We start from the raw sequence: 27,279 nt of genomic DNA, 5'->3' as shown, positions 1-27,279 counted from the left end.
GAGAATTGTGTGCAGGTTTGCTTTGCGAATTTTATTGCAGAGGACATTTCAATGTACAGGTAAATAATTGAGCAGTCAAATTGCACAATATGTGGAAGGCCCCTCCGCCAATAGGGGTGGCAGAATATTTTACTGCGAAGAGCGCCAGTACTCTGAGTTGGTAGTGATTGGCACATAAGAGTAGCATCTTACAGGAAGCTTTTATTCTTATGGCATATAATTGAGGAATATTGAATTCAGATTACATAGTTCACCGCCCCCAATGCACAATTCTTGGAATTCGTCGCGAACAAATGGGGTGGTAGATTTGTATAATTCCGCTTAAGCAGTTCTCTCGGTAAATTCGTTCACACTGTGCAGGAGTGGGCGAACTTATTGTACTGCTTGTCTGAAGTAAACGACAACCTAAAGAAGAAAGCAAGGAATTTTAGGTATTGTATGACTATATGCACTACGTCATTTTCGTCAATTATTCTTGTCAATGTAAATGTCTTCGCGACTATTTTATCACACTGGGGTCTCATGCTTGCACCTATACTTGCAGAATTTGACTTCCATCAGATCAGATATCATTTCCATCAAGATATGCTTGTAGAACATGAGACAAGCTATTTTGAAAGATTCTACACGGAGTTCCACCCCGACACTTTTTTGCATCAATGAAATGTTTTAAGGTATCTACTCCGCATGCCTGGAATGCACGTAATACATGACGAGTGTCTCCGCATAAATTATCTCTATAAGACAAATTTGGTTCTTGGTTTTTACTAACCTATCCCGAAGGCTGTAATCACGGCATTCTTTATGAGGCAGCTCATTGTAACGACACGTGCTCCACATTCAACTGCATCCAGCTTCTCATATATGTAACCAGCACAATGTTTTAATTATACTCCTGCTATTTTCTTATTGCAATATATCCTGCTCAGGCTGTTTTCCTGTACTATGTTTGAGAGTGAGATATGCAACCTTTCACCTTTTATTTAAATCCATAGCTTAGTTACCTTGTTACACTAACTTATAATTATCAGCAGTAGCATATGCTTGGCTATGTCAATTTGCGTCAAATATATTTAGCAATCCTATTCTTGTCCAGTGGTAGCTATGTGTGTTTAATACCAGCTAGCCCAAGGTTTACTGCAGCGGATGTTTTTGTCCAAAAGAGCGGATGCAGTAAACGCGGCGTTGGCGTATTGTGTGTACGTGAATATCACGGCCCCACGGACAAAAATTTTTGAGGGCGGTGACACGGTAATATATTGCAAATTCACTGTGATGACGTTTCGCCTTGTCGAACAAAATATGTTAGAGATATCTATTCTATATAGGTGTCATAATGTGAACGCAATATTGGGCTAGAGACAAATTTCAGCTAGCTGATCGTTCTATCATTATGTCTTGCTGGCTCCTTTGTTCCATCACCTCGGCTCACGTTTTTCTTCATATCAGAGCTCCCGTTGCACTCGAAAGACAACAGGGCGGCTCGCTCAAAGCGAAGTTTTATGTTCACGTAGTCTAGATCTTTTTCCTTAGCGCGCTTCACTCTACAGTTACATCGGACAGCCGACCTGTGCATATGTGCAAAAGATCTAGCCTAAAACCAAATTCGATCTCGATGATCCACTCTCAATGTCTACAACTGCGCATCGAGGCAAGAAGGAATGGGAGCTGCGCGTGTATAAGGTGCGCTTTCCGTTGGCCACAATGACGACTGAACACCCTCGTCACTACGCTCTTCGCAGCACTGCACTTACCAGAGAATTTTAATTTCATATGCCTTAGCTTGCTTTGTATTTCAACAATGCCTCCTGTTGTTTGGAGCTGTATGAGTGGCTGCAACGCCGAAATCATTCTTGTGGAACTCATCTGGAAAACTTCTCTTTCTAAATTGGATACAAAGCGCTGGCATGAGCTGCTCATAAATGGTGTGTTATGATTGAAAACTCCAAGCGCGATTGAGCATTTTAAATATAGCGTTTTTTTCATGGTCAAATAATAGAGATAAATTTCAACACTGCGGTCTCGGGTGAATTGAAGGCACTGAACAGCCATTACATTGGTAATTGGCTGTTTGAGATGGAGCTACCCGAACGAATGCCTATTAACAGTTGAGGAGATTGCTCTGAAGGATTAGTTTCCTTATATTGTAGATCTTAAAGAAACGCCTGTGAAAAAAGGGCATGTCTTGCTCAATCTCAAACAAGCGAGTGTCATGCTGGCCATGAATTCAAAGCAATCTCAATCAGAAGATCTGACAAATTTAATTGAAGAGTAATTTGTTGCAATAAGAAGCTTTATCAACGAGGTCAAGTTATGTCTTTAGCCCTCAGCTTGCCCGGCGGCGAAACTGATGAGGGCACAGACAGCTGCGAGTAAGCCACAAATTCTGGTATATTCTTTGAATTGCTGGAAAAGGCGGATTAGCTCACAAGAAAGGAAATCGGTTCAGTGGTTCGCAGCGTCCTCCACAGGTGAGAATCTCGTAAGGTTAAGTCCAAACCTCATGAGCTTGCCCACTTCTGCTCATTGCTGTATCAAATTTCCTGGTACTGAGTAACTCTAAAAGGAGTTCTGTGTCCATTGTTTATTTGCCCTTCAAGGCTGAAGTTATTCTGGATGTTTACAAATGTCTGCGGTATTTCGTTTGCTGCAGATAATGATTTGGTCGATTTGCTCTGTGGCCATGCTCATCAAGCTGCTGTTCTAAAAAAGTTTTAGTGATTGTTATACCGCAGGATAAAAGCGTTGCATGTGTGCGTAATACCAAATTACTTTAGTGAGTAGTGTCACTTTGATTGCCGCCCTAGATTTTAGCTTGGGAGCGGACTGGTGATTTAGTGTGTTACGGTTCTGATCGCATGGTCTGTTTATTGTTCTAGATTGTGTTCCGTGCTGTCTTATATTCTCTTTAGTGAATTTTGTGGCCCAACTTACAGTTTTGTTTTTTTGCAGCATGTGTAGTTTTCAATTGATAAGTATCTATTCGATAAACAATTCTATTATAAGCATTCTTGCATCTTTCCTGCAATTGTGGACATCTTTATAGTGATATATTGCTACAGCTTCTACCTAATCTCATTATGTTCCAAGAAATGAAGCAGTAATTCAGTAACCTGTATTAAGAGAACAAAAACAAGTTTCTTAATCAGCAGCGCTTATGTATAATTCCAAGGCAGAAAAAGAAACAACTTCTGAAGCAATATTTGCAGCTACAAATTAGGGGAAAGCCTCTTAAAGCGATCAAGGAAGACTAGTGTCCTCAAGGAACATGAACATCACCGGATAAAGTTGCCCACCCAGCATTGAACTCAAAAGAAAACCTTGCCATAATTAGTTATTATGTGTAAATTGAAATTACAAATACCGTGCCATACTTCTGAAAACGGCAAGAGAACTGATACTTAGGCTGTGGAGGTAGTGAAGAGAAAAAGGCGTGCACAACATCAAGCCACGCGGAGGGGAGAGTGTTAGGGGGAGTACTGAACTGGAGTTTTAAGATGGAGCAAAGTTACACCAAAGAAAAATTGTGAAAGATACAAGCACTGATGTAAGAGTCCCGAGATGACTATATTGAACTCCCAATGTTGGGTATTCGCCTTCGTAACCCTCTCCTCGCCATTTCGCATATTGCATCCGTTCTCATGCTGTCAGTGCAGTTTTACAAATATTTAGGCATTGCCTTGAGCGAATATTTGTCCTGGGGATGCATTTAATCAACATCGTTTCTACAACTAACAAATCTCTTTCTCTTTGAACTATTACCTTCGCGATGCATACGTGCACGTCAGTTTATTAGCCTACGAATAATTTGTGAAATCAATTTACACTATGCACCAGCCTTTGGCAAGCACAACAAGGTTACCTTAACAACGACCATGAAATTTAGCAGACCCGCGCCACTACATTTATTCAGTAATCATGTCATTATATAGAGTATCATAACTAATCATAAATTAATAAAGGATTACAGACGCTCACATTGCGTCGCTCCACATCTAATCTTCCTTTATTCGTTTTTTTACAGTCATCTGCGAAAAATTCTCTGCATGCTCCCACCGGCATTCATATCTAGCCACCCATTGCATAAACTTCACATAAGCCATCCACATGTGCAAACCATGACTCTTTTAGTTTCATATCTTTATCCCACCGTAGCAGACTGAACCCCATTCCTGATGAAACTGTAACACCCCTTTTATCAAAGTTTGTGCATGAAGCTTACAGCTGTTTTTCACCGTCATAGTCATCAACATCAGCCTCATCATCTCAAGATGTGACTATTTTCTGTTTCACCTAAAATCTTTGCACCCACCGCTTAATGCATGCCCTTGAAAACAATTCTGTAAGGAAATAAATATGTAGTGACGAAAGCTTGTTTAGTGCGGCGGACCCATGCAATGTGCTCGAGCTTCCCAAGAACCATGCATACGCTTGAAGAACAGCGCAGTGGGCGGACTTGTAGCCCGAGGCTTTCTAAGCATGAAACACCCAGTGAGCAATGCAACAAGTTTATTGCATGTGTGAATCTAATTCTTCAATACAGTCTCCCAAACAGGGTATTTGCCATGAAGAGCAATACTCCTATCAGCCTAATGCGGGTATAATCAGTCATCCAAATATACAAAAAAAACGGTAATAAATAGAGTCCCCAGATCCTATAAAATGCGAATTATTTTTTTAAGAAGAAATACACTGTATTGTCACGTGGTGGTGACCAGGGTCGATGGCACAAATGAAGACACAGGCTTGATGGTACTGAAATTAACACTTTATTGGGCTGACTTGCGCCCGCAAAAGAACTAAGCAACTCGGCGGCGGCGATAGCAACAAACGTGCTGGTCGATCGTCGAACAAAGAATGCTCGTCACACTCGTCAACGCTCAATTTAAAGGCTGCACAGAACAATCTAGATAATGTAGCAAACAGCTACCAGCACGGGCTGGAACATTGTGGAAAGACACGCGAGTGGCCGGAATCTTCGAGATAGATCTCGGTGCATGTTGCGCTACAACGAAACTGATAAAGGTGTGACTCGCGACATCGAGCATTAACAAACAAAGATTACGGAACTGATACGCGATCCAGAATCAGAGTGATAAGCCTGTATGCCGGCGGCTGTTTAAAAACAACAAATACAGTTTCGAAGGTTTCGCGGCATTACTCCCCCTTTAAAAAAAACATCCCCTCGATGTTCCAACACAAAGCAACTTAAACATAAACACTGCAATGTCTGAACGCCGCAGATTCTTTAACGCGCGTAATATGGCTTCAGTCGTACAACATGTACAATTTCTGGCCGTGAGCGTCGCCGTTGTGATGCTGACGTTCCGTCGGGAATGACTTCATAGTCCAGTGGTCCGGCGCGGCGAATTATTTTGTACGGCCCAAAGTATTGACGCAACAGCTTTTCACTTAATCCACGACGGCGAATTGGTGTCCAAACCCACTCTTGGTCTCCTGGATTGTACTCTGCGTGGCGTCGTCGTAAGTTGCAACGTAGGCTGTCGGTGCGCTGTTGGGCGCTGTCGGTCTTTAGTACGTAGTCGTGCTAGTCGTCGGGCGTCCTCTGCACGCTGCAGGTAGGCGGCGATGTCAAGATTGTCTTCGTTGGTTACGTGCGGCAGCATTGCATCGAGCATTGTCGTGGGCTCCCTGCCATACACGAGCTTAAACGGGGTCGTTCTCGTCGCCTCCTGGACTGCCGTGTTATACGCGAAGATCACGTACGGCAAGATGGCGTCCCAGGTCTTGTGTTCAGCGTCGACGTACATGGCGATCATGTCGGCGATAGTTTTATTCAGGCGCTCCGTAAGGCCATTGGTCTGGGGATAGTACGCAGCTGTTCGTCGATGGCTTGTGTGACTGTATTCCAGGATGGCTTGCGTCAACTCTGCCCTAAACGCCGTTCCCCTGTCCGTGATGAGCACTTCTGAGGCGCCATGTCGCAAGAGATTTTTTTTCGACAAAAAATTTGGCGACTTCTGCCGCGGTAGCGTTTGGTAGTGTTCTTGCTTCGGCGTAACGGGTAAGGTAGTCAGTGGCTACGATGATCCACTTATTACCCATAGACGAAGATCGAAAGGGGCCGAGGAGATCCATCCCAATTTGTTGAAAGGGCAAGATTGGGGGCGGAATCGGGTTTAGTAGTCCTGCTGGTCTGATTGGCGGCGTCTTGCGTCGTTGGCACTCACGACACGTCTCCACGTAGTGGGCAACTTCAGCAGGCAGTCGCGGCCAGTAATACTTCTCCTGGATTCGACGCAACGCGCGCGCAAATCCGAGATGGCCTGCTGTGGGCTCATCGTCCAACGCCTGAAGAATTTTCTGCCGGAGGTTTTTAGGCACTACAAGAAGCTGCGCGGTCTTGTTGGTTGCGAAGTTCTTCTTCACTAGGAGGCCATTGCTTAACGCGAACGATGATAAGTGTCGCCTGAACACACCAGGAGGGGAAGTGGTCTTTCCTTCTAAGTATTTGGCTAGCGCTTTCAGCACAGGGTCTGTTCGCTGTTGTTCTGTGAAACAGCTGGCGCTTACCGGTCCCAAAAAGGCGTCGTCGCCATAGTCCTTCGGGGGAGCGTCGACGGGAGCGCGTGATAAGCAGTCTGTGTCGGAGTGCTTCCGGTTCGACTTATAGACTACAGTGAAGTCGAATTCTTGAAGTCGTAGGTTTCATCTGGCAAGGCGGCCGGAGTGATCTTTCAAATTAGCCAGCCAGAAGAGCGCGTGATGGTCGCTAACAACCTTGAATGGTCGGCCGTATAGGTATGGACGAAACTTAGAAGTAGCCCAGATGATCGCAAGGCACTCCTTCTCGGTCGTCGAGTAATTGACTTCGGCTTTTGTGAGGGACCTGCTGAGGTACCTGCTACCGTAGGCGATTACCCTCTCCTGTCGGGCACTCTTCTGGAAGAGAATGGCTCCTATGCCCACACTGCTCGCGTCGGTGTGAAGCGGCAATGAAATAGCTGCGTCGTTGTTAGTGGTCGTCGTCGGCGGAGGATCTTCGTCTTTTCGCCGGTGAGCATCCTTACCTCCAAAAGTTGCTGTATTTAGTTTCCCCTACGGGGGCCAGGAGACCGTCCTTGCGCGTAGCTGCGGCCCGGCGACGCAAATCGGGCATTGTACGGCGATGGGGAGCGTGATAGACGCCTTGGCGACGAGTGCTCTCCGCTGCGCAGGAAGTCGTTGATTTCCTGTGGTCGCTCGCCAGGACGGGGACGTGGAGCGTCGACAGCGAAACCACGGAGGCCGATCCGCCTGTACGGGCAGTGACGGAGGATGTGTCCTGCCTCACCACAACGAAAGCAGAGCGGTCGGTTGTTTGCTGTCCTCCAGGCGTCGCTCTTTCTGGGGCTTGAAGGTCGTTGGTAGGCTTGGCGGGCGGGGGCCAAGGGGCGGTTTTCAGGAACAGGACGGTAGTGGCGAGGGCTCGGAAAGTCATCACGTCGGGGCGCAGGGCGACGTAACACAGCAGAGTAGTTCATCGCTGTTGCCTCTTGTGCTGGAACAGTCGCAGCCGTCGCTTGAGGAACGCCCATCAGCTGCTGGATTTCTTCACGGACGACGTCCGCAAGCGTCGCCACCTGGGGTTGTTGCGAGGATGGCATCAATCGGTGGAGCTCCTCTCGCACGATCTCCCGAATGAGGTCCCGAAGGTTCTCTCCGCTTGCAGGTGCGCTGGGGTAGTGGCTTAAGTAGTCCGGTTGAAGTGGTCGCTCGTAATGGCGCATCCGGTTGTCCAGCGTGTTCTCGATGATAGACGCTTCTGTTTGAAATTCCGCCACAGTTCTTGGCGGATTTCGCACAAGACCTGCAAAGAGCGACTCTGTAAAGCCTCGCAATAAAAATTTGACTCTGTCACCTTCGGTCATATTAGGGTCGGCACGACGAAAGAGGCGCTTCATCTCCTCAACGTAAGCCAGGACTGGCTCGTTAGGGAGTTGGAGTCTTGACTGAAGGAGGGCCTGGGCTCTTTCCTTTCGGATGATGCTTGAAAAGGCAGTCAGAAACGCTTCCTTGAAAGTCTCCCAATCCTTCATAGTTGCCTCATGATTTTCGAACCAAACTCGGGCATGTCCTTGAAGAACAAAGTAGACTTGCCTAAGTTTCACGGCGTTGTTCCAGCCATTGAATTCTGCCACACGATCGAAAAACTCCATTGAGTCTTCCGCATCTTCACTGGGCAGTCCTTGGAACATGAGGGGCTCCCTGGGCTGCACGAAGACGACTGGTGCTGTTGACTGGGCCATTTCCAAAATTGATCTCTTCCGGAGTCGAACGGGGTCAGGCAGCAGACCGTGTTCGGGCTGTCGGCCTTGTAGTCGCCGGCTGGCTCGGCGACCTGTAGGCTGGTCTTCCAGGCTGACAGGAACAAGGCTGATGTCTTCGCTTGGAGGATCAAGGGCAAAACCTCCACCAGATGGCACGTGGTGGTGGCCAGGGTCGATGACACAAATGAAGACACAGGCTTGATGGTACTGAAATTAACTCTTTATTGGGCTGACTTGTGCGCGCAAAGGAACTAAGCAACTCGGCGGTGGCGATAGCACCAAACGTGCTGGTCGATCGTTGAACAAAGATAGCTGGTCACACTCGTCAATGCTCAATTTAAAGGCTGCACAGAACAATATAGATAACGTCGCAAACAGCTACCAGCACGGGCTGGAACATTGTATAAAGACACGCGAGTGGCCGGAATCTTCGAGATTGATCTCGGTGCATCTTGCGCTACAACGAAACTGATAAAGGTGTGACTCTCGACATCGAGCATTAAAAAACAAAGATTACGGAACTGAGACGCGATCTAGAATCAGAGTGATAAGCCTGTATGGCGGCGGCTGTTGAAAAACAACACAGTTTTGCAGGTTTCGCGGCATTCGTGACAGTATTCTTTATGTGATGGAGGAAGATTGACACAGAGAGTTTCAATCCATCTTCTTCAACGTTTCATTTGCTGTTGATGCAAAACATCTTATTCAGAGAAGCAATTTGAATATCTTTAGCCCATGCGCAGGTGAATAGCCAGATAACAGCAACATATTTTTGTATTCTTTAATGATACATTGTGTCAGATCTAAACTTCTGTAAAAGTACGAACATTTTCTATACATGTCACTAATACTCCCTGTTAGGTATGAATATCTGTAAATTATTGTGCAGATTTTAACTGATACGGTCATTGGGCTAAATTGTATTTTTAGTGAAAATCACTTACCTCTTCCCTTTCCATTTCTCCCCGAAGAAACGAAAATGAAGCAGCCGTTTTCTTTGTCAGCATGCATCAACTTGAACTGATGAACTTGACCATCTGAGAAATGTAAATGGGAAAAAGTTTGGTTCCGTATAAATTAGCCCGGTTTCAATTATTATACTTTTTGCCTTCCGTCACCAACTTCAATTAATAAAGCAGGCTAGTATTTACACGTGTCCTATGAAAACGTGCTAGCGAAAAATGCCATCATGGACAGTTGCAGTTGCAGTGCTCTTACACACATTAACTAAAAGGCCTGGAGTTTTGCCTCCACTATAAAGCTAGGCGAAAGAGAACATGTTGAACCAAGAAGACTTTAACTCCTCAAGTAAAATGTTGAATTATTCCTTTGAAAGAATGCTCTAACAGTGTCATCGCTCCAAAATGTCGTATTTTGATACTAATCAGCTTGGAGAAGAGATTTAATACTTCAAATATTAACTCAGTGCATGTCACCGAAAGTATCTTCATTCACTTCTAGAATACGATCGGCAGTACTATTGTTTACAGGCATACTGCGTGGAATGCAGCATAATAGACGTTGGTAGCTTGTTTTAGTGGATTAAGCAACCCCCACCTCTAACGGACTTAGTCCGGGAGGACGTTTCAGTTGATGTAGCTGCATTAGCAAAGCGGGAAAATTGATTACCTGATCCGCGTTTCAGTTGTCAATTAATCTATCAATGACATAACCTATTCCCATTAGTCCACCTAAAGCATCATATCCCTCTTTCTGTTTATTTATCCCCTTTCAGCTTTGGCTATCCATGCTTTGTAACATTCTTTTGGGAAATATAATCTACTCACTTTCAGGCTTATGATAGAGGGTTAGATGGATGCGCCAACAGTTTTTTATCTGAATGCCTCACTAGGCTATGTCAGCCAAAGTGATCGGCTGCTAGCATTTCACGTTCTAGAGGAGGAGCAGAGTTGTGTCAGCCACGTGATGCACATTATGACTCCCCGAAGCTGCAGCCGCGCGCCGTCACCGTTGCCGCTGATGCGTATGCCGAATTCCATCTGTAGCCACGTGACATAGCACGTGATTTGCCACTCGCTTCAAAAGGAGACGGCGCCTTTCGACTATAGGTTCTCGCAAATAAGTGAGTGCTTCGCCCGGAACCGTCATCATCTTATACAAGATGGGTTGAGTTGACCATGTAGCTGACTTTCCAGATTTGCTAAGCATTGAGGCAGAGGTAGTGAAGGAAGCAGGTGAAGCGAGCTCCAGAGTCTGCCAAATAACGAGAGCATCGAGTTTGTTCCTAAGTATTAGCAGCCATAACAGGAACTGTGGTAAACGACGATAAGCAATGGAAAATTATGGTTGTCTATATCGGTCTAACGGGTTTATATATCCCAATATATCAAAAGCACAGGAAAAGATTTAGTTGCATAATAGGGCTGAGCAGAAGTAGGCCGCATCAACTTTCAAATTTGCAAATTCTAATGAAAACAAACAATGAAATAAAATACGACAATTATCCTGCGCAGTCTGCTTCCCGTTATTAGCGTATTCATATGAGCTTGCCAGTTGCGAGAGCTGCAAACTATAATGTGTCGTGCCTTGATGGAAATGCTGTGATTATGTAAGTAGTCTAACGGGGGCAGTGGTTGAGCTCAGAACGAATAAAGTAATGCTCCGGCTAGTTTCGAATTTCCCTCGGTTGTAGTTTGCAACATACATGGTTGTTCTATATAGTTTGGTTTGATTTGGTTTGTGGGGTTTAACGTCCCAAAGCGACTCAGGCTATGAGACGCCGTAGTGGAGGACTCCGGAAATTTCGACCACCTGGGGTTCTTTAACGTGCACTGATATCGCACAGCACACGGGCGCCTTACTTTTCGCCGCCATCGTAAAGCGGCTGCCGAGGCCGGGATTCGATCCCGCGACCTTGGGAAGAGTAGTAGAGCGCCGTAACCACTTTGCCACCCCGGCGGGGCGTACGATATAGTGGATTGCTCTCTGGCAGCGAGGGGTGAACGAAGAGCTCTGCAATGATACCACGTTCACAAGTATAAGCTCGCGAAAGGAAGGTAAAGGCATAACGCATACCACTTTCTTTGTAGCCTTTTTATTTTCGGCTTATACCTGTGGTATTCGACCATATCAATTTAATTGCTACAGGAAGAATGAATATGTTTCCTGTGCTTTGAACTTTTTCTACTATCGCCTTTGCCATCCAGGCAGGTTAACTCTTGATAGGACATTCTGGTATGATTGTTGGCAACTGACTTCTTCACTGTCCTCACAGATAGCTAATAGGTTTAGCTTTATTTCACTGCGCATATATAACGGGCCCTACTTTCTTTAAAACCTGCCTTGGAGTCTACGGGGCCAAGGCTCTGCTCTCAGAGCCTCTCCTGTTAGCCCAAAATGGTGTCCCCATTTACAACACGAACAGCAAGGACCACATATCATAACCCTTTATTAGACGGGCTCTCCGTCAGTCTTCCTTGGCCTGTGGTCGTGCAATAAGAAGGCAGAGTTCAAAGAGGGGGATCATCTGGGCCCATAGAATCGTGTGCCTGCAACGCTTGTCGAATCCTCAATGCCCAGTGCATAGAGCCACATACACGCGCAAGCACCTCACTCATGCCATGGCCACATGTAGCTCGCCCCACCGCCGCAGTAAATAAGAAAGGGTCTCCCGGCCACCTGATCTTGTGGCCGGGAGACCTCTAGTTTCTCCTCCATCCCTGCTGCGACGTAGCCAGAAAATGAAAGACCCTGGCAACGTGCCGAAGAGGGCCAATGATGTGGTATGGTTTCCCACCCCCCCCCCTTTCTTATTCGAGGCGTCTGCCTGAGTTCAGGTGTCCATCGCTTCGACCCTCTGCCTCTATGGCAGTTCCGTGCCTATCGACACTAGACTCAGCCCTGTCGAGGCACGCTCTGGCTTTCGGGCTGCGGTTAGGCCAGGGTCGGCCGTGTTCACTGGCCAATCCTTAGCCTTTCGGGTCCGCGTTCTGGAACCGCTGCTGTTGCTGCCGGTCCGACGTTCGAAGGATGGAGTGCACCGCTCACTTCAGAAACCACCGATTCCCCCGGGGATTACAAACCAGAGCATCAGGAAGCTTCCTTTTATGTTTTCCCATTTTCTCCAGCCAGGCTTGAACTGGCGTGTTCGAGTCAGACCACCGGCACAAAATGGTCGAAGAGACGCACAATTTCACCCAGGCGAACGTCCATAATGAGGAAGGGAGTTTGTGGGAAGCAATATACCATCAGCTGCCCTCTCAGGCATGCCGGCAGGGCGCTTCTACTTTTGGCTACGCCGCAGCAGCAGCGGAAGAAGGAGCGAGGCATCTAGGCGTTTATCATGTGGGCAGCATTCTTTATCCGTTCTTTTGTCTATTCCGGCAGTGGCGCGCTGGGGGCGGCGATCGCAGTGAGTGAGTGATTGAGCGGGTGTGTGTGTGGCTGTGTGCATTAAGCAGTAAGGAGTCAATGAGCAGAGTGAGTGGACGCCTCTGCGGATTCAGATGATTCCTATTTTTGGACTCTGCCTGCTTGTAGCATGACCACGCGCAAAGTAGACTAACTGGAGAGCCCTCTAAAAACCATTATACCATTTATCATTGCGTTTGTATTGTTCATTGGGTTCACCAGTGTAGTCTGAGCTTGCGGAGTGGCGTTTGGGTCAGCGAGCAGAGGCGGAGCCCTGTAGAGAGCTCCACGTTGCGCTTTCGCATTCCACCAGTATGCCTGTTCTGGTTCTGCAGAATATCACATGAACTTTGAAGGGCAAACATTTATGTTTTAACGGGGCCTTTAAGGAGGCGGGTTTCACAAAATTTTATAAATATTATAAAATTACAATGTTCCATGCACTGATAGCTCGGTTCCATATCCATGCGCGGCTCTAATATGGGCAGAACTCTTTCGCAATAACACAAGTGTCGTGTCTAACAAATTTCTCCGAACAAGCGTTGTTTGTGTCCTTCTGATCTTCGTCCTCGTCCTTCGTGCTGTTATTCCAAAATTCTCCACTGTATACTGAATTCTTTCTTTTTGCTGTGAACGTACTATGTCAAATACTGCGAATACACTTACATTTGCATGCTGGTTTGATACTTACACTCTATTACCTTGTAACTGATGGTATTCGGTTGATGACGGAAACCAATGCTAAAAGGAGTGATGCCGGTAGTTAGCCGGGTAACGAATGCCGTTCTGCGTGAGCAGTTGAAAAATAATAAATTTAACATATGCTAATATAAAGATATTTGCGCAAAGAAATAAATATGGTATGAACCACAACAGTAGTCTTCAGCACTCACAGTATAGTTCTCGAGTTGGGCTCTGTAACGTACACAACATACTGAAATGTGTTTCCACCAGTATATCGCAGCTTCAACATTGCCTGGCATTTTGTTGCAGGGACGTTATCAATATTTCGGCTCTGCATCCTTACCCACAGCATTTCTTCAACGGATGTAAATTGAAAATGAGCGTAGAAAGTATCCACAGTGCAAATTAGACAGCAGTGATCACATCTTTATCACATTTGCGAAATATTAGAAATTGGGCTACAAGGACATTGTTGTGTAGTGCAGTACTATACATACATCTGAAAATGTTACGGCTCAATAGAGTACAGAATTATACATACATCTGAAAATGTTATGGCCTATAGGCGTAAGCGCAAAAACATCAAAATGGTGATTGGACACAAAATAACTTTAGAATTACCTGAGCACTGATTATAAGCAATAAACGTGCACTACAGGTATTATACAGGGCTGTTTAAATAATGCAGGCCATTTACAGACACGCTTGAAATAGAAGCGTCGAATCACAGGCTGATCTCCTAGATGCCGAGGGTGAGAAGATCTCGCTAACCATAAAGGCTTGTTCACATGGCCTCTGGAAGCGGTGGTTTTTACATTTGTGTCACCTGGTCATACGCTTTAAACGGAAAATTAAAATCATTGGTTGCTAGTGAACACTAAAACAGATTGGCACATTTTTAAAAAAGCGGCAGTGAAGGAAATTCCTGAATGCACGTATGTGCAATTCAGGCCACAGATAGACCTCTGAGCAGCAAATATGATGATGACATCCTAATTGCTTAATTTTGTTTAATGTATGTGCATGACTAATATAAGCTCTAGATTCTTTTGACCTAAACTTTATTGTTCTTTCATAAACTTTCATCCCCTTTTCACACTCGTAGGTGTATTCTGCATCATATACTATCTCATCCTATATTAAATATTAACGGGATTTCTCGTCACGAAGAGGTCTCGACATGAAACTCGCAGAAGTGACCGTTATAGGCTTTTTCTTCAACAACTACATCTCATCCTGTGCGCTTTTGGTGCGGCTGCTCCCGAAGCTCATTTTCCTTTACAATTACCCCAGGTGAAACGACGAGCCATCCTGGCAGCTCACGGCAATAACAACACGCACGGGTCATCGTATGGCTTGAGGTGGCAGACATGGACATTTTCTCGGTTACGTCGGCGATGACCAGTGGGGAGACTTCAAGGGTTCCACGATATAGTTCACTGGGGAAATACACTCGAGGATGCGAAGGAGTCCATGGCATTTAGGCAGACGCCTGGAGGAGACACCGGGAGTTGTAGATAGCACACAAAGCCACACGAGAGAGCCGGGATGGAGTATTGGTATGCGAAGCGTGGTTTTTGACGTCTCTGATCTCTAGATGTCCACCACCGAGCGAGCCGACGCATTCCTCTGCGTGCTTGAACGTTCCGGACTGTGGTGCATTCGGATGCCTCTGGCCGATAAGGATTGATCGCGTCCAGCAGGGAGAAAGGTTGACGGCCGGAGAGTAGAAAAAATAGTGTGGAGCTAGTAGTGGTATGTGCGGCGGTGTTGTAAGCTTACGTTGCGAATGGGAGAAGGCCATCCCAGTCGTAATGGTCAAGTGGGACTTAGACGCAGAGAATGTGCACAAGCTGCGATTAAACTTTTCTGTCAAGCCATTCATCCGTGGCACGGTATGACGTTGTAAAAAACACTAAAGGGATATTTTAGGAATTTATTGAAACATATCACATTCGTTTCTGATTAATATGCTAACAATTGTGTTTGCAAATAGGGGCTTAACTCTGTCATGCTAACAATTTGATCCGCACTGGGTTTGTTTGCGCACAATATGTCTACAGGGTAATAGTGACGCTTTAGTGATGCTCAAAACGAAGTGAGGTTTAAACTGCGAGAACCCCAAAAGCGTCCTTTTGGTGCGCGTATCACAGAAGTGTGATAATGAAACGTTATTCAGGCGAAAGACCTACATGGCTCTTTTTGCGACATAGCGCCCACAAAATTTGGAAAGAAAGAATAGGAACGAAATATGCAAAACCATTTTCTCCTCTGCCGATTAGTGCACCTGAGTTGAGTACCTCAGCATTGAAGCTTCTGTCGGCGCTGTCATCAGTGTGGCTGAGAAATACGTGCATGCATTTTATGGTGATAGATTGGTGACATGGGCAGTGGGCCACTGATGATGAATTTTTACAATAACATTAGATTCTGAACTGGACAAAACATTTAGGTAGAGAAAGTGGGATATGCAGGAAACGACCATCACTTTTGTAGACAGATGGGCTATTTCAGGCAAGGCAGGCATGTTATGCCTTCATGTGCGTGGAAATATATATATATATATATATATATATATATATATATATATATATATATATATATATATATATATATATATATATATATATATATATATATATATATATATATATATATATATATATATTGCCACCTGGTGTCCCCATGTTCTTGCTGCGCCTGGAAGAAGAGGACACTGAAGTTGACTCTCGCGTGCTGTGCGTCGAACTTTGCCTGCTGTTACAGCTTCATCCCGCCGTTTTAGTCAAGTCTAGCCCTGTTGTCCGTGACATATTTTGGTGTCGGCGCAGGGTATCGATCCCAGTATATGTCCCGCACTCTTCCGCATACCCAGGATTCAGGTCCTGTGCCAGTCGACACTCCTGTTCACCGCTCTAGCCGGAGAAACCTAGGCCTACCACCTGAGCACGGGCCGTTGGAATTCACCACCGCAGCTGCCCCTCGACCTGTCATGCAAACTCCAACGTACTACACTGTACAGAGCCCACGACTGCCTAAGGCTTTCCACGGCTGTCAGACGGAAGACGTCGAAGACTGGCTCGCCCAGTTTGAACGGGTCGCCGCATTTAATCAGTGGGACGACGCCGCAAAGCTCAGGAACGTCTTCTTTAGCCTGGAAGATGGCGCTCGTACTTGGTACAAGAATCGCGAAGGCGCCCTAACATCGTGGCGCGAGTTCTGCCGCTGCATCCTGGACACCTACACCAGCCCGGATCACCGAGAACGAGCGGAAAGGGCCTTACGCTCTCGCATACAGATGCCGAACGAGACCATAACCATGTACGTGGAGGACATGACTAGGCTGTTCCGACGATCTGACCCGGCCATGTCCGAAGAGAAAAAGGTGCGCCATCTCATGCACGGAGTTAAGGAAGAACTGTTCGCTGGGTTCGTGCGCAACCCGCCGAGCGCAGTTGCCGAGTTTCTTTCGGAAGCAATCACGATGGAAAGGATGCTCCAGCAGCGGTCTGCGACCTACGACAGGCCGGTACTCGCCGCTTCGCTCACGGAGCCGCATTCGGCCTTCGGGACTAGTCCGGATCTTCTTCGCGACATCATCCGCTCCATTTTGCGTGAAGAGCTCCATAAGCTTTTCGGTGCTCCCCAGCCGATGGTCGGCTCTGTCGCTAGTATTGTCCGAGAAGAACTCCAGCAAGCACTTCGGCCCTCGGTAGCATCTGCTAACCCACCATCCTTTTCCACCGAGTCCTGTCGGCCAACGTATGCGGACATCTTGCGACGTCCCCCAACTTATTCCACACAATTACTGCCACCCGACCAAGGCTCACTGTATTCAGCCCACCCCGAGCCGTACATCGACAACCGCCGACCACCCCAGCGAAAGGCAGACCTGTGGCGTGCCCCAAATCGGCAGTGCCTGTGCTGCCACTGCGGAGAAGCTGGTCACCTGTATCGAAAGTGCCCATATCGACAACTGGGACTGAAGGGTTTCCCCATCGACATGCGTAGCCCTCCTTTAGGCCAATGACACCGGGATATTGAGGACTACGTAGCCCAGCAGCGCATGACGCCAACTTTTAGACGACAGTCACGATCTCCGTCTCCACGCCGACTATCCTCGCAGCCCAGCTCCTCCGGGATGGCGCAGCGACGGTCGCCTAGTTCGAGCCGGGAAAACTAAAGACAGCGACCTCAGGGGGCAAGGCCGCTTCAAATCGACGCGACGAAGACCCCCCGACAACGCGACCTGTGAGCGACCGCGACTTGACGGCCCCGACAACAGTTCGTACACGTGAAGATAGACTCTCGCTGGATATACCCGTGCTCCTCGACGGCTATAAGGTTAGCGCATTGGTAGACACTGGTGCTGATTTTTCGATTTTAAGCGGGAAGCTAGCGGCGCTTCTAAAGAAAGTGATGACGCCATGGTCTGGCACACAGATTCGAACCGCTGGCGGACATGTCGTAACTCCGAGCGGTCAGTGCATGGCGAGAGTCCAAATTCGCAACTCCACATTTGTTGTCAGCTGCCTTGTGATATCTGACTGCTCCCGCGACTGTATCCTTGGTGTCGATTTTCTTCGGGAGTATGGGGCCATTATCGATCTCCGGAAGCGCACCGTGACCTTTTCGACCGAGAAAGCTGATGATACTGACACCGCAGACCGCCAAAGCCGTGCCCCTTTTCGAATTTCTGCCGAGAGCGTTTCTATTCCGCCACGTTCTAGTGTTTTTGTGACTGTTACCTGCGATGAACTACATGACGGAACGGCGGTCGCTGAGGGCAACCACTCCCTTTTGTTCACCCACGGCGTCACCTCGGCGCGGAGTCTCATCCATCTGCGTAACGGCCGATCTAAGCTCCTGGTGACTATCTTCACGAACGAACCTCGCCATCTTTTCCGCGCTACCGCAATCGCATTCGCCGACGCCTTAGCGGACGTTTCTGAATGTTTTACGTTCGGAGAAGTTGAAAATGTGCGCCCATCCCTTGATCGTCTGGATATTAGTACAGATCTCTCGGAAACACAGCAGCACGATCTGCATTCTCTCCTTCTAAAATACAGTGCTTGTTTCATGTCATCGAAAATTCGGCAAACGCCTCTTGTGAAGCACCGCCCTATACGCCAGCAGCCGTACCGCATCTGAACGACGGAACGTGAAGCGATTCAGACACAGGTTCAGGAGATGCTTCGTGATGGTGTCATCCAACCCTCCAACAGTACGTGGTCGTCCCCTGTCGTGCTGGTGAAAAAAAAGGATGGCACACTTCGCTTCTGTGTTTATTATCGAAAGTTCAACGACATCACTAAAAAAGACGTCTACCCGCTGCCCCGTATCGACGATTCGCTCGACAAGCTTCGCCGTGCCCAGTACTTCTCCTCCATTGACTTGAAGAGCGGGTACTGGCTGATTGAGGTCGATGAGCGGGACCGCAGAAAAACCGCTTTTGTCACCCCAGATGGACTGTATGAGTTTAAAGTGCTGCCATTCGGCCTATGTTCAGCGCCGGCTACTTTTCAGCGCATGATGGACACCGTTCTCGCCGGCCTCAAATGGCAAATCTGTTTAGTTTATCTCGACGACGTTGTCGTGTTCTTTGAAACCTTTAGAGAACACCTCGAACGCCTTCGCGCAGTATAAAATGCCCTCCGGTCTGCTGATTTGACGCTCAAGCCCGAGAAGTGCCACTTTGGCTACAAAGAGTTGAAGTTTCTCGGTCATCTTGTAAGTGCCACAGGCGTTAGGCCAGACCCCGACAAAACTGCCGCCGTCGCCAAATTTCGCGTTTCTGCCACGAAGAGGAGTTTAAAACGTTTCCTGGGTTTGTGTGCGTACTACCGCCGCTTCATCGCCGACTTTTCAAAGATAGCCGTACTCCTGACGCGCCTCACGCGGGATGATACACAGTTCCTGTGGGCCGCCGAGCAACAGGAGGCTTTTGCGGAGCTGCGCAGACGACTGCAAACTACCGCTGTTCTTGCGCACTTTGATGAAGACGCGGCCACCGAAGTCCACACCGACGCCAGCAACATCAGCCTTGGCGCTGTACTAGTACAACACCAAGCTGGCGTGGAAAGGGTCATTGCGTATGCCAGCCGCACGCTCTCCCACGCTGAAACAAATTATTCGACTACGGAAAAGGAATGCCTCGCGGTTGTGTGGGCAACTATGAAATTTAGGCCTTACCTCTATGGCCGTGCGTTTAAAGTCGTTACTGACCACCATTCTTTGTGTTGGCTGGCCAATCTCCGTGACCCATCAGGGCGCCTAGCACGATGGAGCCTTCGCCTCCAAGAATTTGATTACTCCATTGTGTACAAATCTGGTCAGAAGCACGAAGATGCTGACACGCTCTCCCGGGCAGCCGTCGGATTTGTCCATAACGTCACGGATGACAGAGGTTTTCTTGGACTAGTGAATGCCTCAGACATAAGGACCCGACAGCGAGCTGACCCAGAACTTCGACCTGTCATTGACCACCTGGAGGGTCGCGCTGCTGACGTCCTCCGTCAGTTTGGAAGGCACCTGCCTGCATTCTGTCTTCGGAATGGCGTTTTCTTCAAGAAAAACTCCAGCACTTTTGATCGAACGCACCTCCTTGTCTTGCCGGCCGACCTTCGCGACGATATCCTTTTTGCTTGCCACGATGAGCCCACCTCCGGCCACTTGGGCTTTGCACGCACACTCGCTCGAGTTTGTCAAGTCTATTATTGGCCTAAACTTTCTGACGCCGTCCATCGCTACGTCAGAGGCTGCCGTGAGTGTCAACGTCGAAAGGTGTCTCCTCTCAAGCCCGCGGGTTTGCTCCAACCTATTATTCCACCTCGCACGCCCTTTGACCAAGTCGGCATCGACCTACTGAGCCCATTTCCGCTGTCATCGATGGGTAACAAATGGATTATAGTCGCGACCGACTATCTCACACGTTATGCGGAAACCAAGGCAGTGCAGCGGGGCACATCACTGGAGATCGTCCAATTCTTTATGCAGCAAATCGTGTTGCGGCATGGTGCACCGTCCCTAGTCGTAACCGAACGAGGCACCGCGTTTACGGCACAGCTCATGCACGACGTGCTCGAGCTTAGTCATACCAGCCACCGAAAAACTACTGCATATCACCCGCAGACGAATGGCCTCACGGAGAGACTCGACAGAACCATCGCCGACATGATCGCAATGTACATAGACTCGCAGCACAAAAACTGGGATGAAATTCTCTCCTGCATCACATATGCCTACAACACGGCCACCTAAGAGACGACGCGTTTTACACCATTCCGCCTAGTCTACGGACGCGACGTTAAAACGATGTTGGATGCCATGCTTCCGAGCTGCAGAGATGATCATCCACTCACGCCAGACGCCGAGCAGTTTGCTCAGCGCGCTGAGGAAGCACGTCAACTTGCCCGCATTCACATTCAACAACAGCAGGGGACGGATGCACGCCGCTACAACTTCCGTCATCGACACGTCGCATACCATCCTGGAGAGAAAGTTTGGGTGTGGACCCCGGTGCGTCGGCCCGGCTTGTGTGATAAACTGATTTCCCGTTACTTCGGACCTTACGAAGTTCTGCGCCGAGTCACATAAGTGACTTACGAAGTTCTTCCAGTGGGTACTGTGCAGCCCTCGCGTCGGCAACCACGCTCCGAGGTCGTGCACATTGTCCGCATGAAGCCCTATTTCACGCGGTAGTGCGCTATGCGCTTGTTTCGTTGTCGCGTAGGACACCTTACCCCGCCTCCGTTATCTATGCTGTCCATGTGCTGGTCTTTCTTTTCGCTTACATTGGCCATCGCTCGCGCTCCGTCCCTTATTTCTTTTTTAAGAGGGGGAGTAATGCCACCTGGTGTCCCCATGTTCTTGCAGCGCCTGGAAGAAGAGGACACTGAAGTGGACTCTCGCGTGCTTTGCGCCGTACTTTGCCTGCTGGTACAGCTTCGTCCCGTCGTTTTAGTCAAGTCTAGCCCTGTTGTCCGTGACAATATATATATATAACTATGTGTGTGAGTGTGTGTGTGTGTGTGTGTGTGTGTGTGTGTGTGTGTGTGTGTGTGTGTGTGTGTGTGTGTGTGTGTGTGTGTGTGTGTGTGTGTGTGTGTGTGTGTGTGTGTGTGTGTGTGTGTGTGTGTGTGTGTGTGTGTGTGTGTGTGTGTGTGTGTGTGTGTGTGTGTGTGTGTGTGTGTGTGTGTGTGTGTGTGTGTGTGTGTGTGTGTGTGTGTGTGTGTGTGTGTGTGTGTGTGTGTGTGTGTGTGTGTGTGTGTTGTGGTGTTGAAGAAGTGTTCAGGAAAGTCAGGCAAAGGAACAAAAAAGAGGGGGTTGACGGGCGCGCGTTCTGCTAGATCTTGTCTTGTGGTGCTACGGTCCTGCTGTTTCTGCGGACCTTGCCTGTGAAACCAGCCAGGTTTACCTGTTCATGCTGTGGGCGTGACAGTATGGTGGATGTGCTGAAATAAATATCCCATTACCTACATTCAGTGCAGCTAGAACTGGAGCACAGTAGAAGTCGCCACCTTGCTGTCCTTGAGCCATAGACCAGTGCCACACAACTTGCCAATGACCCTCCAGCAGCCCTCAGTGACGCTGCAATCCCGGCTGGAGACCGGCCTGCAAGCGTAGGGACCAATTTCTCGCAACACTAATGGGAGCCTCGGACTTTCATAGGAGTGGTGGGTGAGGGCATTGATGAGTGGCTGACCTACTACCAACGGGTGAACCGCTACAACTGATGGGATGCCGCTGCTCAGCTTGCGATCATATTTTCTGGCTTACACATACCGCGTTAGGTTGTTTCGAAAACCATGATGACTTTCTGACAATCTGGAACAATTTGTTACGCAATTGCGCCTGTGCTTTGGTGATGAAAAAACTTGCTGAACATCTGCTCGGACCCAGGGCTCAGCTACCGAGAGAAACATGCATAATCTATATAGAGATCTTGAAGCAATGAACGCTCAGATGACCGGGAATTATAAAGTAGGACATTGGTTTAAAAGAATCGCTGACAATGACTCCACTTTCTTGTTAGCAAACGATGGCCTGGATACTGTCTCTGACCTCATTAGCCACATCCGCTCTTTTTAGACATTAAAGACTCGTCGCATAACGCCAACATTTGGGCGACTAGTCAACGTTCCAACTGTGGCTAGCATTCAAAATATTTTTACGGATTTGTCATCGACGATACGGCAAATAGCAAATAACTATAGCTGTTTGAGCCGTCTGCACGATGTCCATCATTCGTATCGGCGGACGCTACCGTCCCTCGGGAGGTGCCCTCCGTGCTCCACTTGGTTCCTGGGGTGCGCTCCGTCAATACTGCGCACACTGACATCAACAGCCTATCGACAGCGGTCGACAGCTATAATCAAACCGTCTCGCTACGACGTCCTTCCGGCTCGCCACTCGCAGCACTACGAGCCCGTTATAATTTTCATCAGTCACCACCACCTGCCCGCTCCTCCCGGCATCCAGCCCGAAGACCTGGATATATGTTTTATTATCAAATAGGTCCTGCTCTCAGTTTGCACTGCTTTTGCGGTGCACACAAGTCGATTCTGGGTATTGATTTCTGGCGAATGTGTGGTGCTATGGTGGACTGTGGCCCCGACGAGGTCTGCATTGACAGTTCCCTTCCGTCTGGGCTCTTAGAAGAGTCCCCAAAACAGGAGGATGTGTTTTGTGCCCCCGAGGATACCAATGTTCCAGCCTTTTTAATGGTGTTCGTCCCAGTTTTGTGACCTAGTCGTGCTTCCAACACATTTGATGATACGGTGGCGCCGCTTCATTACAACTATTCCAAGAAGCTCATTGTCGTTCCTCACTGCGTGTAGTAGGTGCCCGAGGGTGGCTCATGGCTGTGGGCCATCAATTGCTTTTTGCAATCTGTGGTTTTGCCTGCGAATAGGAAGATTACCACGTGCAGCCAAGATGATACTCCTCTGTCAGTGGCTTTGATAAACGACGCGCCTAACAGAGTTACTTCAACTTCAGCGCCTGAATAACAACAGCGCCAAATGATCAGAAAATCTCTAACGAGCGAATAACGTGACACGCTGGAAGTTTCTCTGCAATTACTGGTGTATATTTGACGTTTCGGAGAAAAGTGATTCACGGTGCATTCGCCTAATACGTACTCGACCTCGCATTGATACAGGTTACTCTCCACACCCAGTTCGACAGAAGCCGTATAGAGTGTCACAGACACAACACCAGGTGATCAGTGAACAGGTTCGGGATATGCTGGACTAAGGTATTATTCAAGAGTCATGCAGTCTATAGGCTGCTCCTGTCATTCTGACCAAAAAACAAAGATGGTAGCTGGCGCTTTTGCTTGGACTTTCACCGTCTGAATGTTCTAACCAAAGACGTTTCTCCTCTTCAACGAATCGATGACGCTATTAAATACTTGCACTGCGCGTCATATGTTTCATCTGCTGATCTGCGGTCGGCATATTGGAATATCCTATGCATCATCAGAACATGGAGAGAACCGGCCGACGGCCTGTTTTAATTTTTTGTAATGCCGTTCGGTCGGTGCCAAGAACATTTACTGCGCTTAATCCATTTCATTCTGGCATATACGGTTTTGACTGCTCGAACGAGACAGATGTAGTTGCTTGAAAAGTAAAGAACAATTGCCATCCTATATGTCCTCATAAATACTTCTTCAGAAATTAATTACCTTTTGTGGTTTTTCCAAGAGATCACTCTGCTAAAGTCGGGAACAGTTTCTGTTTCATATTTCTTATTGTATTTACACTGTGAGGAACCCGGAGTTTGCAGTGTCTGATTGCGCATCGTTCTTTTTTGCTAAGGAATAAAAAAAAAACGTTTTCGTTCATAATTCACATCACATTCCTCAGATATTCCTTCTTTTAATTAGCTCCTCGACTATGCAGCTGTATAGAAGGCCTTTAAAAACAGCTTATACGCTTCTCTTTTAAGTTACACTTACTTTTTTTGTCTTGACTCAGTCTGTCACATGCAATTTATGTCCTACTCAATACCAGCGCTCTCTCGTGTGATTGAAGCAGCTCTCAATATTCAATTATATCATATTAATAAACCTAGCCACTGCAATAACAGTAAATGTGATTGGTCTAGACCAGCCGCAGATTTTCGGCAATTCGTAGGAACTGCATTACATATGGGGAATTAAATATGTCATTTGACCTACAAAGAAATCAAATTGTTCATAGGACGCTTAAAGGTTTCTCTCTCCTATTTCGGCTACGATTGCAGTGTGACAGAAATTTCCTGCTTATGCCCGCTAGCAACCTTGCTATTGCGCACCTCCCGTTCATGTCTTTACTAACTTTAGGTTTCTTCAAATGAGATATTGAAAGCGACAGTTTTACAATAAAGTGCTGTCAAATACAGTTAGGTAAATTGTGATAATGCAGGTTGCGTACCTGCATGGCTGGCAACGAAATGAAAAGGTGAAAAGTTGTAGGCATGCCATAAATTTTGCACTGCTGTAAGCTGCGGAAAAAAATGGACATGGGCAGGACATGTAGTGCGAAGAGAGGATAACCGATGGTCGCTTAGGGTAACAAACTGGATTCCAAGGGAAGGAAAGCGTTGCAGGGGGCGGCAGAAAGTTAGCTGGGCGGATGAGGTTAAGAAATTCGCAGGGGTCAAGTGGATGCAGCTAGCACAGAACTGGGTTAACTGGAGAAATATGGGAGAGTCCTTTGCCCTGCAGTGAGTATAGTCAGGCTGATGATGATGATGAAGAAGTTGCGGAAAATATTTCCGTGCTGAGCTTGCTTTGATATGAAACTCAGCTTCTGCACTTATGTAGTCAAGCTAGGAACTTGATTTATTTGGGGTATAAACGTCCGAAATGCAGAGGCTATGAGATGCCACAATAGAGAAAATGAAAATATCGACCACGTGGGATTCTTTATTATGCACTGTTTTAGCACAGCACACGCGGCGCCCTGCCTTAAGCCTCCATCTAAAAGGGTCCGCCGGGGATAAACGTGGCATCCTTGGTAGCAGGTGTCGACTGCACTAAATACTGGGCCACCTTGGTTGAACAAATTAGAAAGAGGTGATACTTCCTGAGCGGGTGTGATGCCCAAATGACGTACATGATAACACATTGGATACGTGCGTATACACGCGTACATCTTGGGCAAAATAAATCAGACATAATATGCCTAACAATAATGAAGCCATGTGTATAAAAGAACTTAGTCAATGCATTATCAATGGCAAGAGTACTAAGCATATTGGAAACGTCTTCTATCATTAAAATGTTAGCGAAACTGCTTCAGCTCCTAATACTTGGATGCGATCCGCATAATAGAAAGATTTGAATGCACTTGGCAAGGGCCTCATTTTCTCGATATCGAGAAGTCTAAGCAGCTGCGCTGTTTATCTGGCATAAAGAGCAATATTCCATCCTGAAGCACAAGATATCGTTACGCTTTACTGCATAAGTGCTCGGTGAATAGTTATCATGATTAGTGCGCAATTTATTCAGGTTTGTTTTTCACTTTTCGTTTAGTAGCAATCTCTACCTTGAGTGCCTGTCGGCAGTTTCAAGCCTATTATTTTGGGCATAATTTATACTCTGGGTACCCGTAGTGCTTTTCACCATTCTTTCAGGGTTAAGTAATGGAAACGAAAGTGGCGCATATAAAGTGTCTTGCTGGAAAATTACAAGAAAGAGGCATTTTACTCACGTCATGGACATGCTGGTGAGATTCTTAGAGCACATAGTCCTCGTACGGAACACCTGCCGCATAACCGGCGGCAGCAAACGTATATATTATAAACAAGATGTTCATGATGTTCTTTATATTGGTAAATGCTTAATAGAAGCCCTGGACACGTCGTTGTCGTCAGTGGATGTTACTGTAAGAGTCCTAAATATATATCGTATAGGATGCCCAGATGGCCTAATGAAGAGTTACGCCGTCTGAAACGTTCTGCAGTATTTTAATAAAATGTGGACTGCTTGATTTTATATATGCTGGCAGGCAAAATTTCGTGCAATTTCCAAAGCAAAAATAAAACCCGCAACGTGGAAGCCGCACGTTGGTTAGAAACTATAATATTTGGAATATATGGTTATGCATATGACATAGGGATAAAGAAAAGTATGTTGCATGTATTCAAACTCTAGATGTCTCGCTCGGCCCGCAAAATTACAAGAACTGCGTTAGCAATTTTACAAAAAGGAACAGACAGCAGCATTATTTTATGATACCCTGCTTTTAATTCCTACAATGTCGCTGAAATATTTCGCCGCTGTAACTTTGTATGGATAATTTCATGATCCTTTTTTCATCCGCGATACCAGACATATCAGCGCTGGTTGTTTTCTTGCTTTATTATTTGTTATGGTATGCCATTGCGAACTGCGTACTGCAAAAATTATTTTAAAAATTACAAAAAATATATAAACTTCTGGGAATGTGTCTCCGAATATTAACGTAATCTTTCTCGTAAAACACCTGTTTACTTGAAAATTTGTGCAGTGAAACTGAAATATTGTTTTTTCACGCCTGAATGGGCCAATTCAATTAATCACTGATGGGCTTATTGTTTAAAAAGTTATCCGCATTTCAATCAGTGCCAATAATTTTCTTTATCTAATAATGTGTTTAGCGGATATACCCTAGCGATACCCAAACACATCACCCCGAAGAAGCTGAGCACCTTTAGCGGGTAATGCTTGTAGGCAAAGTTCAGCTACTAGGTGCCCTGTGGCAAAGGCAGGTTCTTAAAACATTAGAATCAGGTCGTAGGCATTACAGTCATTAAACTATACTTGAGAGCAATGTGGAAATCATGAGTAACTTCTTATTTGGGTCTTGTGATTACAAAGCTCCGGTAAAATTTCTAACACCTTGGGATCATTAACATGCACTGATGTCACGCGTTAAAGTTCCTCAGGTGGTCGAAATTACTCCGGAGACCTCCAATTCGGCAC

At 46.9% G+C, this 27,279-nt stretch overlaps 1 protein-coding gene and 1 long non-coding RNA gene across 4 annotated transcripts in view; one reads left to right on the top strand and one right to left on the bottom strand.

Annotated features, from left to right (window-relative positions):
- Positions 1-215: 215 nt before the first annotated feature.
- Positions 216-26,263, bottom strand: LOC146174130 (uncharacterized). 2 transcript variants are annotated; one of them, XM_084583601.1, is made up of 4 exons: positions 26,027-26,263; positions 13,333-13,427; positions 9,215-9,307; positions 216-405 (listed from the first exon to the last, which is right to left on the bottom strand). In XM_084583601.1, exons 1-4 carry the CDS (start codon positions 26,086-26,088, stop codon positions 251-253), a joined length of 405 nt encoding a protein of 134 aa, XP_084439727.1. In that variant the 5' UTR covers positions 26,089-26,263; the 3' UTR covers positions 216-250. The 2 variants fall into 2 exon arrangements, with proteins under 2 accessions (XP_084439727.1, XP_084439726.1); XM_084583600.1 differs by lacking the exon at positions 26,027-26,263 and adding an exon at positions 24,016-24,137.
- LOC146174129 (uncharacterized) overlaps positions 272-27,279 on the top strand; it is a 59,859-nt gene continuing 32,851 nt past the window's right edge. For both annotated transcript variants that reach the window (XR_014701846.1, XR_014701847.1), the window contains exon 1: positions 272-431. This is a non-coding gene — a long non-coding RNA (uncharacterized LOC146174129). The remainder of the gene's footprint in view (positions 432-27,279) is intronic.

This window comes from Amblyomma maculatum, chromosome 11, assembly GCF_055883805.1.
Source record: "Amblyomma maculatum isolate TAMU_Amacu chromosome 11, ASM5588380v1, whole genome shotgun sequence".
NCBI lineage: Eukaryota > Metazoa > Arthropoda > Arachnida > Ixodida > Ixodidae > Amblyomma > Amblyomma maculatum.
Note: the sequence above shows the minus strand (reverse complement) of the source record. Positions and strands in the feature narration are given on the sequence as shown.